At 45.1% G+C, this 17077-nt stretch overlaps 2 protein-coding genes across 3 annotated transcripts; one reads left to right on the top strand and one right to left on the bottom strand.

Moving 5' to 3' along the window:
* The first annotated feature begins 6897 nt into the window (after nt 1-6897).
* On the top strand, nt 6898-17041 carry LOC119560439 (flocculation protein FLO11). Of its 2 annotated transcripts, none has more exons than XM_037873886.1 (6): nt 6898-6981; nt 7432-7569; nt 9587-9801; nt 12920-13160; nt 14499-14798; nt 14860-17041. In XM_037873886.1, the coding sequence occupies exons 2-6, from the start codon at nt 7530-7532 to the stop codon at nt 16569-16571; spliced, it is 2508 nt and encodes an 835-aa protein (XP_037729814.1). In that variant the 5' UTR covers nt 6898-6981; nt 7432-7529; the 3' UTR covers nt 16572-17041. The 2 variants fall into 2 exon arrangements, with proteins under 2 accessions (XP_037729814.1, XP_037729824.1); XM_037873896.1 differs by having other exon boundaries at nt 12956-13160.
* Nucleotides 10068-12061, bottom strand: LOC119560466 (kinesin heavy chain). Its single transcript, XM_037873929.1, has one exon. The coding sequence runs from the start codon at nt 11954-11956 to the stop codon at nt 10550-10552; it is 1407 nt and encodes a 468-aa protein (XP_037729857.1). The 5' UTR covers nt 11957-12061; the 3' UTR covers nt 10068-10549.
* Nucleotides 17042-17077: the final 36 nt, after the last annotated feature.

Genomic DNA, 17077 nt, shown 5'->3' on the forward strand with positions numbered 1-17077 from the left:
ATTCGAACCAAAAAACTAGGGGGCGGGGCCGGGGTCGGCGTCAAACTTGGCGCATTAAAAGTAAATAGTTAATTTTTAATTGCTCACGGCTCGTTGGCGTTCGACAAAGAGCCGCTCGAAAACGAAAAGATCTCTCGGCATGCCAACATATTCAACAAGTATTTGTCTTCCCAAAGGTTAAATATTATTTTAATGAGCCGCGCAGAGCGACAGGGACTTCAGAAGAGACAGAAACCTTTTCTCCGCGCGACCCCAAGACCGCAAAAAGGTCAACAATGTGACTTTTAGCGATCGCCAAATGCCGCCAGCCCGCCAAGTGGCTTTGTGTCATGGATTTTGTGCCACGGCGTCGGCTGCATATGGTGGATCCAAGTCTCAGGGAGTCCCAATGGTTGTCTGGTTGGGATTTCGGTGACGCCTATTTGCAGCCGCAAGGGCCATCTGCATTTCCGGGCCCCTGAATTGCCGCAGATCGACGTAGATTGCCTTTTCCCACACGCACTCAGTCACGGCAAACCGCACGCACGTAAAAAATCAATTGAAGCAGAGTCGATTTTGGAGTTTAGAGTTTGAAGTTGGCCAGCCAGCCGAAGGCTAACACAATAACGAAACTAATTTTGATGCGGTTGTTAAATGTTGCCAAACACCTCGGCAGCTTAGAGTGGAAAATGGGCAGTGGAGATTTGTCCGATATGAAGATGTTGCAGACAATGGATATGGATGGACTGAGGCACTCTGGCACACTGGCACTTGAGTACAACAAGGCGTATAATTAATAATTGATTGAGCCGCGTTTTCCAGCAAACAATGAGTGACAAGGCAGGCAGCTGCAGTTGCAGTTGAAGAATTTCTTGGCCCAAAATGGCACAAAGTACTGGGTTCGGGAAATGCTGTATAGTGGAATTGAGTTGAGTTGAGAAGTGCCTCGGCCAGGTGTGCCCATAAGTTTCCTTTATGTGGCTGGTATGGCCAGCTTTTTAGCTGGCGAACGTAAAAGCCACATTGCCAAACGTTTACGGCCGCAATTGTAATCACTGTTTGACCAAAAGTGCACTGCCTGTTTGCCGCTGATGCACTTTTTATAGCTCCGGTGCATTCCCACCGCTAAGTGAAATTAATAAAAATCCTGACTGCACCAAAAACGTCAATGCGTCTGCGCAATGCACATAATTTGTTTAATTAATTACGCCAACACATTTTCATTGCTGCCTATTGGGCAATTTTCGTTTGGCTGACGAGACGAGAAGTGATGTGATTTTTCACATAAAACCAGCAAAAAAAAAAAAAACAGAAAAAACAAGAGACTCGCACTGAAACTATAACAGCCATTGAAAGCCGAACGGATTTGGCAGCTTTCGAAAGATTCAGCCATCGTCAAAGTGGAAGTGGATGTTGCTGCTGCTGCTGCAGTGATGTTGCTGCTGTGCTCTGCTCATGTTGCTGCTGCATCAGCAACATTCTCAGCTTGCGCCAAGGCCATTGGCATTCTGTCTGCATACGCTGACTCAAGATCTGGTATTGATGGTATAGAGGATCTGCAGCGATTTGTGAGCGGCAAGTTATGGCCGCATCTGGCGGAGATTCTGGCCAGAAATGCTAGGCGATCAAAGTTCAATGCGGATCGAGAGGAATAATGAGTAATTTACACCAGGCCAGACATTGCCAAACATGCCAGGGATTGTGGAACAATTAACCAATTTGTTTCGGCTCAATAAAGTCAAAGCGGGCATTAAGCGAATTTATAAAAAGAAATACCCGGGCTGCAGCATCAAAACTATCATCATCATCATCTGCGGATGCTGTGATGCGAGTGGCAGCCATGGGAAAGAGACTCCAAGTTGGAAAAGTGTCGAAGCCGACAAACCCCAAGGACGCGGGCTTATAAAACAAATAAAGCGAAATGTATTATACAAAATATTACTTACCCTTACCGCAGTTTGACATAAATGCCAATTTAAATGCTGCAAAACGCATAAATCAGCAACGACCGAAGCTCTCAAGCTGTTGCTGTTGTGCACTTGGAAAAAATGACCCTCTTAACTAATAAAATTGTATCTTAAAGAGCAACTGAATGAAACGTAGGTGAGGAAGTATGAGTCACATATGATTTTGACAGATTCCAAAGTTCCAAAAAGCATTTAGTTTTTTTTTAAATAATTTTCATAAGGTTTCCTTGATCCCATTTATAAAATCTAACCTAAAAGTAAGTACTCTATAATTGTATGATTTTTTCTGAGTGTAGTTGCTGTTGTGTCGCTGGATGTTGCTGCCCGATGTTGCTGTTGTGCCTGGCGTTGTTGTCGTGTTTTTTGGCAAACAAACGATCAGCAAGTGGCGCTCCTCAAAAACGTTTTTGTGCAAAAATGTTTGCTGGTAAAATGAAGAAGACCCATCGCTGGGCAGAGTTTAAAAAAAGGTGATGTTGCTGCTGCTGTTGCTGCATTTGCAGGGTGACAAAAGTCGCCGTCTAATTGAATTAACATAAAATAAAAGTTGTCTTGACAAAGCCCGAGCTCAACATCCTGGTCAGCGCATTAGCCATTTGGCATTTGGCTCAGAATCTCCGGCCAGAAGAATCACGAACAATGAAGTCTGAGCGGCGGAAAGCTCATTAACATGATTACAATGAAGATTCGACTGCATAATAATTCACACATATTCCAACATTACGAAAAGTGCATTTGTATGGGCATGCAATTAGTCACAGAGACCGCAGCATCTGCAAGTTGGAGCGCCGGATTCTTTACCGCCCGTTACGATCCACCCTCCTCCATTCGTCCCATTCATTCCCATAATTTACCAAATATCTTTTTTAATTTTTTTATTATTTATTTTCGTATTTCGCCTCTATGTACATGGCATAGCAACTGCAACTGCAATGACTATAACATTTTCTCACGTTTCGTCGTGCAGATTTCGGCACAAGTTGCGCCTTGGTGTGGCCGATCCAATGCCTGGGATGGTATGAGATCTTGGTTGCCAATTGCAGCTTGGTTCCATCGTTCCATGGTGATAATGATGATGGTAGTGGCGAGGTCGCTGCATCTGCGGATCGGTGGATCGGCGGAGGCGGGCGACTAATGCACATTTTATGCAAATTTCGGCTGCGCGATCCCCGTTTGTTGGCTTTGCTTATGGCAGCTTAAGTCGGTTTACGAGTGCCAGTAAATGCAATTTAGAATGCTTGAATCTATTGACTGTCAATAGGCGCAGGTAGTAAACCTGTTTGCATTTATGCTTTGTAAAGTTTAATTCGCAAATTAGATACTTTTGTTTTATTTTAGCATCACATAAGTAGAATTTATTACTGGGAACATTTTTTTTTTAATTTAATGAAACTTTATTTAAATCATAAAGAATGCTAGGCTCTTAAACCTGTTTTTGCTTTGTTGGAAAGCCACGCAAATTATTGGATTTTTCTGAGGATGCTTTTAAGTTAATTGCATTTAATGTTTATTTTTTTGGCGAGTAACTGCAATTTCAAATTTTTTTGCTGTATTGAAATGGTTACAATTTTACAGTTCGCTTTTTTATGAGTACAAGCCACAAACCGCGATTTAACCAAAGTTTGCATAACAAACAGAAATACATTTCTACAAGTTTGCAAATTGGGTAAATTAGTTATATGACTATCGCTTTACCTTAAAATTTAATTTAGGATGCTAAGATTTCCTACAGTAGCTATAATTAGAACAAGCCTTATATCTAAGGTATGAATCGAGTTCGTTGTCTAAGTCATTCGTTTTAACGCTGACTTTACGAGTGCGCTTGCAGATTTTCATAAGTGCCATATCACAGAAATGCGTCAAATTAGCCAGGCAGCCCGCTCACTGACCACCGACCACTGTCCGACTGCCTGACTGACCCATTCCAATCCAATCCAATCCCAGCGAGCCGCCGAGCTTTGGGTTTCGCAAGCGGCGTCGCATCCATAAAACTGTAAATTGCACAGCTGCGTCTCCGTCTCCATTTGCGGCTGTCGCTGCCACGTGCAATCCCCGAATCCGAATATGAATCCTCATCCCAATCTCAGCCAGCAATGCGAAATTATATGTGTGTAAATGCATTTATATATGTACCTATGCAATTTCTTATTATGAGCGGTACGCTGCCAAAGGTTTTCCAAGAGCTGCACTTTATCAACGGGAAAATCTGCTGGCAGCCCATGCTCATTGCTGCACAATTACTCAACGACCTGGGTTTCCAATTCCCGCTCGAGTCCCAATTGCAATCCTCGACACTCGTTAGAGCACGGAGAAAAATATCTTATCAATTATTTTATTTATAATATTTATATAATTTTCATAAGGTGGAAAAATCCACTGTAGGGATATATATTTTATTATATGTTTTTCGGATATTTACTTTAAATTCTTATGCATTATATTTAAATTGGTTCTTGGCCTTACAGATTTTTCTTTCAGTGTGTTTTCCTCTTTGGCTGCACCAGCTTCTGCCAGGTTTTTGGCATTTTTTGGCGCGTTGCTGGATGGATGGGATGGGATGCGATGGGATGAGATCGAAAGTCGAGAGTCGCGAGTCGCGAGTCTGCTCAGGCGCATCTTCAGCTTAATTGAATTTTCGGCTGCTGTTGCTGCTGGTGAATGCATTTTCCACCGGCTCCCACACGTTGTGCAAATGCTTTCGGCACTTTTACTGCCAACCAAGCTTACATAATGAGTAAAAATTAAATAATTTACCCCCGCCAATGGATTCTGGCGTGTACTTCGGCTTGTAGCTGCCAGGTGGAACACCAAATTCGTGTCTCCGGCGGCGAGCACATTCATCAATGTCAGGCGTGGATTCCGAGGCCGTTCGAGCAGCGAATAGATGGGTATTTAATTGAAAGCGCCCGCTAATTAGAATCCAATCCGCTTAGGTGCTGTGTAATGCCCAGCGATGGATCGTGTCGGGCCTCATCTTCGAATAACAATTGGAATTTTTGGATTTTCGGGACCTGAGAGACTTCCTTATTGCTGGCCTTTCCCACGCAGAGGGATCGCGTGAGTCATTGGCGGCACACACACAGGAGTTGGATGGTAAAGCGAACAAACATTTATTACAAACAGCATTGCGGGCTATTGCACAATCGCAATCGGCAGCAAATTAGAAAGATGGCGGCCACTTCCCACAGCTTTTTGGCAGATGGCTCCGCTCCGCCGCGCTCCAACTCCACACCGGGTTGAAAGTCATCCTCCAGTTGACATTTTTTCGCCAGCTGCTGATCTGCATGACTTTGGCTGCCTGGCCTTTTTCCGGCAGGCAACCTCAACTTTGAAATGCCAAGCAGCCAGTTCAGTTGAGTTCGTTTCAGTTCCAGGTAACATGACAGCTTGAGGTTGCCTGCCACCATTTTTCTGGGCTGCAAATATAGAAAATCTAAGCAGCAACGCCCAAGATCCGCCAAAAGATCTGGCCAAAGCAGCAGCAGGCGTGTAAATTCCCACACTGCAGCAAATGCCGTGAAGAGCCCCCCCACCCGGAATGCCCCCTCCGTCCATGGAGCTCCGTGCCACACTCACCCATATACACATAACCGGATTGGCGGTGGCACCGCGACTTTTGCCCCGACATGGCAGCCGCAGCAGCAGCGGCAGATGGGGCAGCAAAACCAAATGACAAAGCCCCGCCACGGCTATGACATAATACCCAGCGGAAGATGCAACCAGCGACGAACGAGCGCAGTGCTGCACTGTAAAAATGGAGTTCCTCGAAGGGCGGGCTGAAAAGGAAGAGATATAACACCATTTTGAGGCTTAAGTACAACAAAATAATGTATAAATATATAGTATTTTGTTGCTTACGATTACGAAGACTATGCAGAGGGAACACATTTAGAACTGAGCACGACAAGCTTATACATATTTCTTAAAAAATAACTTGAAAAGCTAATACAGAGAATATTTATTCTAAGTCCTAAAATTATAGTACAACATTTTAAAAGACAAATTGAATAAAGTGTCGTGCATTTATTGTCCGTACTTCCGAAAAATTGAGTTTAAAAATATTTTTTCTAAGGTAATTCTGAAATTAAAGTATATATAGAATCAAATTGAAAATTTAATATCAATTTAAATTTATCAATTTGGCAACGTTGCATTCTTAGCTTACAGTGTACAGCGGGTGTAATTGATGTGGGGGTCGTTGCTCGGGCGGGGGAGTGCTTGCCCATAATCATGAGCGGGCCCTGCGGCCAGCTGACGTAAGTGATGAGCGTCAGCGACTCCTGGCTGGCGGTGTATCGCGTACAATGCAGCTCAGTAAGTGTCATATGGTCACACGCTGCGTATGCGTAATTTGCGTTAAGCATACGCCAGCGAGCCGCGACCAAAAAGGCAGCAGAACCAAGAAGCAGTGGATCACAAAGCACTGGAACGAACCTCATACGACCACGAAGATGCTAGACGAAGCCGGAACGCTGCTGCGCTGCTCACGTCGACGTTGCACTGTGGGCATTGGGATAGTACTGAGAAATAAAAAAATTGTATAAATAAACATAGTTTAGAAAGTGAAAAAGGTGTAGTAGGTTTTTTCCCAAATTAATCAAGAAGTTATAAGAAAAATTGTATGGAAAACCTGATGAGTCCAGGTGATCAGATCTTTTTAATCCTGCGGAAACATTTTTTTTATGAAATGATATTAATTTAAGATTTGATTGAAAATTAAAAAACGATGATAGAATATTAAAAGTGTGCTTATTGTACTTAAGAACAATAAAAAATGTAACTTTACATCCATCTGCACCATAAACTTGCGATGATTTCTGTAATCATTTCAGCTCAATGTCGCTTTTCATATATTGGAACCACTGTGCTTCACTGCTGCTGCTGCCTTGTAAGACGCGCTGCGATGGGCTCCAAGTGGTTTTCCTTTCGCTTTCAGAAATCATTTCGCTTCGACAACGTGGACGATAAAGTCACAGATCGCGCATCGCGAGCCCGCTCTGTCCGCTGAACTCGCCTGGTTCGCCTGTCTCCTCCGGTCGGTTGGTGGTTGCTTTTCAGTGGTTGGTGGTTGTTTGTTGGTGGTTCTTCTGCCACTCTGTGCTTTTCCGCCGTTTGCCCAGCCAAGTGCGGCAGACGCAGACGTCTCTCAACGTCTCGCTGCACCTTCTAAATGGGCTTTCCGTAGTTTTCGCACCTTGCGAAACACATTTCGTACGCATTTACATACAAGATCGAAGTTTGAAGAATTTTTGCCCTGACGTCTGCTCATTTCCTACATGACGGACAACTTTTTGTGGCACATTCGCCATGGAAATGAGTTGTTCGACGGTGATGATTTTCGCGTTTAGTTAGTGAACAAAAATAAAACGACAAAAAAACCAAAAAGTAACAAAGAAACAAACATCTTGTGCAGCCGGGGGGTTTTGCAATCAAATCCCTTCCAATACTCATAAGATTTCTGGTGTTGTGCCCTCTTGTTTTGCAGTGCGATCCATGTGAAAATCGACATTAACTATCAGCTTAATTGCTCTGGATAACTTATTGGATATCATCCTGATTTTGGATTATAAAAACTAATACACCATGTTGAGCATTGAAAATGCAATGATTGCCTTACTTCTGGGTGAGTAAAATTTTTGAATGGTAAAAAGGTCCTTGAGCAAAATATTTTAAGTGTCCAACAGGTCATTATAAAATCTTGACAAGTACTTTTTAATATATTTATAGAGGAGGTATAATTAAATTTAGGGATATATCGAAGTCAGGCATTGCCATTAATCAATGTTTTTTAAAGCTAAATAAATATCAGTGTCACTTGTATACCTACTTCTTCAATAAATTTGGAAAAAAAAGTTATAAAGGTCCTTGAAAGTTAAAAATATATTTGGGTTTTTTTTCTGAAATATTTATTTTTATACAGTTTTGATAACCTAGGGTTTAAAACATTTTTAGTGATCTTCGTTTCTTTCTTTTTTAATGTTTTTGTCAGGGACATAGCTATTTAAAATTGTTTTTTATTGTAAAATGGAGCCAAAGGTAAAAGCTGAACATATATTTGTATAATAACTAAAAAGTAGAAAATGGGTTAAGTACTTGTAAAAACGTAGATATTAGATATCGATTATTGGACCAACTTTCCAACCGTTTTTATCCCATTCAAATCACCCATGCTCCGCACATGGTGCTTAAACAAAAAAGATGGCATATCGTTAAATATAAAAAATCACATGCTCATTAGTTTTTGTTTTTTTTAACGTGTTTCATATAGAAACGCTAAGCTGGTTCAAGGTCCATCGCAAAAGAAATTAATGGGATTCAATGAGTTTCATATCGATCACATTTGAAACCAAGCGTAATTTGCCCGACAGCCCCCGCAGCAGGCCAAAATGAAGACAAGGCTGAGAAATGGCAATTACGGCTAAGAGTGGGTCATCAGCAAACATAATTACCATACTGTAAATTATATTTTCGGTATGGGTAAGAGTTTGAGTGGGACAACGCCCAAAACAGTGGCTTAAGGGGATTTCAGCTGCGTGAGAGCTAAAGTCAGGCCAAAGTTTTGACCAATTTGTAGATTCACTTCAGCAACCGAGCAATTGAAATCGGAATCGAACAATCTGCATTGAAAGGGGCAACAAAAGAGCTGCCTTGGATGCCTTTGCCTTTGCCTTTGCCTTTGCATTTGCCTTTGCCCCATGCCATCTGCCCAGTCATAGTTCACTGCCAAACAATGGACCTCTCTGCTGGGGAGGAAAGTAGGGTTCGAAATTCACTTGAATTAAATGCGAATCAGAGGTGAGTTGCCGCCACAGCGTCTTTCTTTTCTTCGAACTGTGCTGGATGGCTTGTTTTCTCTTTGTTTTGCATTTGGGGTTTCCTTTAACAGTTTTTCTTTTTCGAATCTGTTTTTCTTTTTTTTTTTGGCATGATAAATGGGGGCGCACTGGAGGATTATGCAACCTGCGACTGCAATTTGCAGCCGGAGAAGAGGAGCTTTGTTCTGCAGTTCGCCATGGCAATTACACTTGCCTTAATTGCAGCGAAACCATCTTCCGCTGTCTAAAGAACAGCAGCTACACAGAATAAGTAAAATATATGCAAAACAAGATATAGCCATGTATATAAAAAGCCTCAGGGTAATTAGGCAAACGCCTGGCTACTTTGCTTTTAATACCCAATGTACAGATGTACGACAAGCGTAATCCGTAATACTGATTGACTTGGCATTTTAATTGAGCGACCCCCATGTGACCACAATAAATACATATATGTATATGCGATCATATATCGTTTGGCCCAAAATGTTAATGATGTCGCTCGGCATCGCAAATACCAATCGATGCTCCGAAAAAGTAAATAAAAGCAGTCTCGAGCACTCGCAGAACCGAGCTAGTGGCTCCACAGCCTTGGACGGCAGCAAGTGCTCCGGCACACATAAATCACGAGCTCGTCTCGCAGTTGTAAGCGAAAGTGATGCGGCCCGAAGGTCACTTGACCACCAGGTCACCATCGGCACCAGCATCAGTTCCCACTAAATACCCATTCGTCTCCATTCTGGCACTACTTGAGCTGCCATTTGAAGACCAGTCCTAACCAGATCACGATTTCTGATTGTTTTTTCGTTTTTTCCCCTCTTGCAGCAACGACACTTTGCAGTGGATACGGACTCGCACAGGCCCAGTTGCTCGACGAGGACGACGACCTGGCCTTCGGAAGACCATGGCCCACCTACAGCCTGCAAAACATGCCCAAGACGCAGTTCACCTGCCACGACAAGATCCTGGGCGGCTACTACGCTGATCCGGAGACCCAGTGCCAGATGTTCCATGTGTGCGTCAAGCTGCCCGGAGTGGGGGTGAGTGTTGCTGTGCCCGGTGCAAGTGCTTCTGGTTGAGATCAAGGCAGCAGTGGACCGTGTAAGATAGCTGGGACTAGGATTGAAACGTTTATTTTTTATTACGACGCTAAACTAAATAAGAATGCTGAATGAAAAGTTAATTTATGAGGAGTTGTATTATTAAAGAGATAATTCGTGGAAAAGGAAGTGTAAGAAAAGATATTAAATAAAATATTTCCAACGGATAATCCATTATTTAAAAGAAAAAGGATTATACTTTCGACTTTTAATAGCCTAAATTAATATTTTAATAACTGTAAAATTTGTATCTACACATATTAGCATTTTCCGGATAGAAAGCACGTAGAACATAGTCGACCTAACAATACTCAATCTAGAATTTGGGAAAACAGTATGAAATTTGATAGTACTTATTGGTTAAGCTAGGGAGATTTTCCCTTTCAACTCCATTCCCAACAGCCCTTCCAGATTTCACAGCCTTAAACTGGCGGGCAAACCGAAAGACTTAGGCAACGAACTTGCCGACAGATATCGCTTCGGTTCCGTCGCGCCAGCTAAATGGCAAAGTGGCACAGCCAGATGCGCTGGGGAATGTGTGAGATGGCTCCGAATGGTTCGTGACTGGTCCGGATGGCCGGATGGCTTTGGCATCGGAGCTGGCAAAAAAACCTGAAGCAGTCGACGGACTGGCTGACCTTTAAGCGGGTGATTCGTGGCCTCTTCACTGGGAGCCGAGTGGAAAACTCTAGAGCTTAGGGTCTTCCACCAGGCTCTTCCGCGACTCCAGCCCTTCATCCTCCTGGGGCATCAGGGCTGCTTTCCTGTGGCACCACCGCTGCATCGCCTGGCAGATGTTTTCGAGCATCTCGGACAACTGATTCCGCTGCACTTGCTCCTGCCGTTGGATGTCCACACTCTGCTTTTGCCACATGCCCTGAAATAAGTCCGAGTACTCGGCCAGTTTGTTCTGAAACTTCCGCTTCTGATCTATTAGCTCCATGTGAATGGACCGCAGGAGATAGCTCTGTCTTTTCAGTTGACTGTTCTTTTGGGCAAGTTTCGCCTCCAAGTGATCGTTGTTCTCAGCTAGATGATCGATGTCTCCCTGCAGATCTTGCAGCTTTTCGATAGACATCTCTGCCTCTTTACGAATCCGCAGCATCTTCTGCTGCATGAGGCTATGCTCTATCCCACAGCAGTCTCCTTTAGAGGACTTTGTTTCCTCCTCTGGATTGTCGCCCATCTCCAGGCTCTCCAGGAACCTTTCCAGCTCCTCCCTTTCCTCCACCATTTCCAGAACCTTTTCCCTCAAGCAGAGGTACCTTTTTCGCTCCTGCCTGAACATTCCCCTCCAGACTTCGGCGGGCAGACTGACGTTGGTATTGGAAGAGGGAGTAGGTGCTGGTGCGGGAGCCACTAAGTGGCCCCTTCTTTCCGGAGGATCTGTGTAGTTAATTACCACTGTTCTGCCTTCGCTGCCCATTAGTTGTTTTAAAAGCCTGGTCAATCGTATGTTGTGGTACCGAATGTGGGTCTTGGGATTGTTGGCCAGGGCTTGCAACAGATTCACCAGCGTGTCCAGGGACGTGTCCGATTCAAGGGGCGACGAATCCTCCGCCAGAATCTTCAGGTGAACAATTTGAAGCTTCCCGCAACATTTCCTCAACTGCTCACTATTCGCCTGCGTCACGTGGATGGTGAAGATCAGGTGTGGACAATCGCCGGCCTCTCCCATCCTGCCCATGACCCTCTCCATGTAGGTGAGCACTTCACGGGCAGTGGCCACGAAGTGATCTCGGGTCGCCCGGCGATTGCCTCCCCTGAGGTTGACCACCAGGTCGTCCGACTCCCCGTTGAGCTGAACATACCGCACCGAAACGTGCACTTCCAAGTTCGTCTCCATCGAGTAGATGCTAGTGAAGAGTTCGCCCAGGATGCGGGTGACCATGTCAGCTGGATCCCCTCGAAGATCCCTAGGTATTTCGCTGCAGCTGAAGATTGTGCTGGTGCGTCCACTGAGGACCTGATCCAACACCTCGCCGATCGCCTCCTCGCACACTTCGCGCTGCAAATCGTTGGGGGAGGCCAATAGCTTTCGGAACAGATAGACCCTCATCTCGCCGGGATGGGGCACTTCATCTCTGTACTGCATGACATATAAGTGTTAACGAAAAACAAACTAGCGAACGAGGTAACAAAAACGGGTTTTCTATGTGGCAGTGGCGAGTGTGTTTATGAGACAGAATGGATTTCGGCCTGTCAATTAGCCTACTGTGCACAATGGCTCTGTGGTCTCATCGAGAACCAGATCGAGAACGTTCACTTCACCTGGCCTCCGAAGCTACCCCTGCGGGCCAACGCAAATGCCAAGTGGCAAGTGGAAATGCCAAAGTTTGCGACAGGCCACCGAATGCTTCTGGTTGCCGTGGCATTCAAGTCGCCTCACAAGGAAGCCACTGATTGGATATGGATATGGGCATCTACACTGGGAGTCAGGAATGTAAATAACGAGATGGGGAAATGCATTTAAAGATTCTATTCATTTTCAACTATTTATTCTAGAAAGGGAAACCTATGAAGCTACGTCTTTTTAGAATTCTAATCTTGTAATGTCATAAATTTATTCAAAGGAATTTCATCATTATTTCTTTGTTTTAATCATGTACCTTGTATGTAGTTACCTTGTTTATGTTTATGCTAGAACCAAATGAGGAAATAGTTCAAAGCATTTATTCAAGAATGAAAAACATATGTATGTATATTCTAATCAGGTACCAGATAGTTAGCTCAAATTAAATGTTATGTGGTTGTCTAAACAATCTTAAGATTAAGGGGGTTACATACGTTAGAACGTTGAATTCAATATCGTTATACTTATAATGGGTTATTTTTTTGACAAGTACAATTAAAGCAAATGTTGCCCCAGTTTAGACCGATTATGTTTAGTTTAGTGGTAACAAGCTATTCTTACGTGACGGCAGCTGCTGCCTGGTTCTTGGCCTTAATGCTTTTGGCTTTATCGAATCCACTTATAACTTATTGAATTTTGCATGTTGCTCTGCCTGTCTAATGGTGCTGTTTTTGGTGCTTTTGATGCTTTCGCTGTTTTGCGCAGCTCCTTCACCGAAGAGCTAATCCGTTTGTCCAACAGGTGCAGGACTACCGCTTCCTCTGTCCCAACACGACGGCCTTCGACCAGGAGCTGCAGATCTGCGCCAACTGGGTGGACGTGGACTGCGACAAGGCCACGTCCTTCTACGACAATGGCCACCTGAACGATCTCTATCGCGGCGGAGATGATAGCAAATCCGCCAACGAGGAGGAGGCTACCTTCCACCTCCAACGCGCCGAAACGGGTGAGTAATTCTATTGGATGGGAACTATTTCTATACAAAAAATAAAGTAGAATCACGATGTTAACTAATATCCTGATGTTTCTTTGTTTAATTTCTTATTGACTTATGGCCATATGACACTTCCTTACATTATAACTAACTGACTGAATTCATTTCAAAAAGCTTTGGTGCCGACTGCATATCTGGATGTAATTTTACAAAATGTTGTTATACCGTAAATCCTTTTTTCATCATGCTAACATAACATTTTAAAATAAATCATCCGTAAGTCAAAATTTAAGCAAGTGCCAAAAGTTCACTCGTTCATTTCCATCGCTAAGTTGTTCATTTTCGATGACTTAATTCGTTATGTTGTTCATTATCGTTCACTTGCAATTGTTAATTCCCTGGTTTTTCTCTAATGATCTGGCTTACTCTAATTATACCCGTTACTCGTAGAGTAAAAGGGTATACTAGATTCGTCGGAAAGTATGTAACAGGCAGAAGGAAGCGTTTCCGACCCCATAAAGTATATATATTCTTGATCAGGATCACTAGCCGAGTCGATCTAGCCATGTCCGTCTGTCCGTCTGTCCGTCTGTCCGTCTGTCCGTCTGTCCGTCTGTCCGTCTGTCCGTCTGTCCGGATGAACGCTGAGATCTCGGAAACTATGAGAGCTAGGCTATTGAGATTTGGCGAGCAGATTCCTGAGCTTCTTACGCAGCGCAAGTTTGTTTCAGTAGAGTGCCACGCCCACTCTAACGCCCACAAACCGCCCAAAACTGTGGCTCCTACAGTTTTGATGTTAGATAGAAAATTTTAACTGAAATGTATTAGTCTTGTCCATACCTATCGATTGACCCAAAAAAAATTTTTCTACGCCCACTCTAACGCCCACAAACCTCCCAAGAAAAAAAGCTATGACGTCAGAGCCAGACAGTGCGAAATGTTTTTACGCGTGTATGTGTGTGTATGTAAATAGTTGCCGGCCGAACTTAGCGGCAAAGAGAAAAGCACTGCCGGCGCTCAGAGAGAGCAAAGTGCGCGGCTAACTTATTCTATTGAACAATGAATTTGTCAAGCCTACCCTGACGCACACAACGCTTAAATCTGTCTTCCGCCGGTAGGTGGCGCATTTAAATCTCGCTTTGCTGCTTGCATATCTCCATTTCCCTTTGGTCGCTTAAGCTGAGTAACGGGTATCTGATAGTCGAGGTACTCGACTATAGCGTTCTCCCTTGTTTTATTTATTAACCACAAGTTTTTAGAATGATTATAGCAAATAAATGTCTTTGTCTAGACATCAAACCGAAGGGCGTGACTTGGGGCTATTTTAACCACTCTTGTTTGTAATTGCAGGTGATGTACGCCGCTCAAAGGAGAACCACAACAATAACATCAGCAATAACAATAATAATCGTGGCGGGGAGCAAAAGCCACGAACTCGTCACAATTACTCGCAGACAGGTGGCACCTCCAGTTCCAGCTCCAGTCCCAATTTGGAGATCACGCAACCCACCAAGCGACCCATTTCCACCTATTACACGCCGACCACTTTGGCCAGCACCAGCAGGGCCACCACAACCACCACATCGACCACATCCACGACGGAACGCAACTATTACAACAACAATTACAGCAACAATGACGACTCCAAGCGTAAGAAACAATAGGTTCCTGAGATGCATGGCCCCAAAATTAATCACGCTCCCATCCACAGAAGACATAGATGATATCTTCAAGGGTTCCCACAGCTCGCACTTCTTCTCCAATCGCCACGGGGGACGGGAATACGATGAGGAGCCCTCGCGACCCAAGCCCAATGACTTTTCGGATTACCAGCGCAAGACCACGCGGGTCATTCCCACCAGAGGAGGAGGAGGAGGATCCACTTTCGGTCCACGATCCACTTTCGGTCCAAGTAGTCCTGTCACGCCTAGCACAGCTGCTCCCAGTACCACCAAGTCGCTGAAGAAGATCACCCTGCATGCCACCTTTAATACGGACTTCCTGGACAGCTCTCCGCACACCAAGAGTCCTTCCTACTCCACTGTGACCACTCCACGTCCCAGCAGCAGCATCACCAGTCGCTTCAGCTTCGGCTCCAATGACTTCGCTACCCAGGAGAGGATTCAGCCCACCACCTACAACCCCAACAATGGAGCCTATCGCTTCAAGACCACCTCCCCACCTGCCAGTTCCACCAAGGTGACGGGCAAGGGAGTCCAGGACTTTGAGAAGCGCAGCAAACCCACAACGGCGGCGGTGCGAAAACAGAAACTGGGTCCCCAGGAATCGAACTATATCAATCAGAACGAGTTTGTGGATCTTTCGAAGAGTCCCAAGCTGCAGCAGCCCCAACCTTTCCAGGCGGTGCAAAACAAGCCCAACCAATTGGAACCGCACTACCAGCGACACAAGCCGCAGGTGACTCGAGTGGGTGGCCAGGAGCCAGCTCCCTTCTCCGCTCCCAGTTCAAAGCCCCGATCCTTCACCAGCCGGGGCAGCATCACCTACAAGGCAACCACCGAGCGTTATGCCGACCAGGAGCTGTACTATCCCACCACCAGTGCCTCCACGACCAGGGTGAAAGAGGCCTACACTCCTACTACTTTCCGACCCACCACCTACAAGAAGCCCTACGAGCAGAGCTACCAGACGCAGTTGACCCACCGACCCACCCAGGCGGCCACCAAGAAGGTGGTGACCCCAGCAGCACCACCAACCACAGCAAATCCCCATTCCACCGTGGACGAGGATGATGGGCAGTACCATCCGGAGCTGTACGAGAATGACTTCCCACGCAATCGCATCCGCTTCCTGCGCAACCGAGCCACCAGTTCAACCACTTCGACCACAAGTGCGCCGGTGGCTTCCATTTCTAGCCGGCAGCCACATGGTTTCCAGCAGGCTCACAGTCACCTGAAGAGCCAGCAGAAGTCCGTCTACCAAAAGGAGTTGGAGCGGGAAAGGGAGAGGGAAAGGGAGCGGGAGCGGGAGCGGGAGAGGGAATCGGATCTCAGCGACGAGGAGGAGCTCTTCAAGACCGCCCAATCCCTGAATTTTGGAGCAGCCAGCATCAACAAACTGAGGGCGGATATCTACAAGGCGGAGAAGACCTCGCAGCAGTACAACTCACAGTACAGTCCGCAGCTGGTGGCATCTAGTCCGCAGACCAGCAGCACCACTAGCTCCACCACCACCAGCACCACAACTAGCACCACCACCACCACCACCCGACGACCAGCAACCACAGCCACAACCACCACCACCATCATTACCACAAGTGCACCACACGTGGAGACCAAGAAGTCGGTGAAGAGCAAAAAGGAGCAGCTGCAGCTGGAGAAGAAGGAGCGACCGGCTGGCAAGAGGCCTCCACATGCCGACGAGGACACCAGCTACGATTACGCCTACTACGATACGGACTGAGCGGTCATCCTGCCCAGGACTCGCACTAACTACTTACATAACCACCCCACACCCAATAGACCTTTTCCAGATCATATACCCCGAAATAGGTGCCACAGTATTTTAAAGAAGACAGTTCCCCTTCACCCGATCCATGCTCATCAGATTTTCACACACTTATCTTACTTACGAACCGCTTGACACCCATTAACACTCGCGTACATTCATTCAATCAGTTTCAGATGCGTTCTAATGAATTTCCATGCGTGTATCTAGTTATTTAAATAAAAGGATTATATGTTTAGTCGTTAGACAATTGTTGAATTGGAGCGGATTGACAGCGAAAACCGTATCGAGGACCGGCTGAGGAACGTTTTCAGAAATTCAATTGAAGTATTTTGTACTTGTTGTCCAATATTCAATGAATTCACTACGAAATTGTATTAGTCTTAAGTTTTCTTGTAAATAAAATGAAATGTAATTCGTAAAAAGATGGCATTATAAGGTATTTCTTAATTGTTTATAAA

This window comes from Drosophila subpulchrella, chromosome 3R (assembly GCF_014743375.2).
Source record: "Drosophila subpulchrella strain 33 F10 #4 breed RU33 chromosome 3R, RU_Dsub_v1.1 Primary Assembly, whole genome shotgun sequence".
NCBI lineage: Eukaryota > Metazoa > Arthropoda > Insecta > Diptera > Drosophilidae > Drosophila > Drosophila subpulchrella.

What these genes read in the sequence shown, in the direction of transcription:
- LOC119560439 (XM_037873886.1), top strand. Translation starts at nt 7,530, where the DNA reads ATGTTGAGCATTGAAAATGCAATGATTGCCTTACTTCTGG. An exon ending in TCAAGCTGCCCGGAGTGGGG is followed by an intron (nt 9,802 to 12,919) that starts GTGAGTGTTGCT and finishes TGTTTTGCGCAG; the next exon opens with CTCCTTCACCGAAGAGCTAA. An exon ending in CAACAATGACGACTCCAAGC is followed by an intron (nt 14,799 to 14,859) that starts GTAAGAAACAAT and finishes TCCCATCCACAG; the next exon opens with AAGACATAGATGATATCTTC.
- LOC119560466 (XM_037873929.1), bottom strand. Translation starts at nt 11,956, where the DNA reads ATGCAGTACAGAGATGAAGTGCCCCATCCCGGCGAGATGAGGGTCTAT.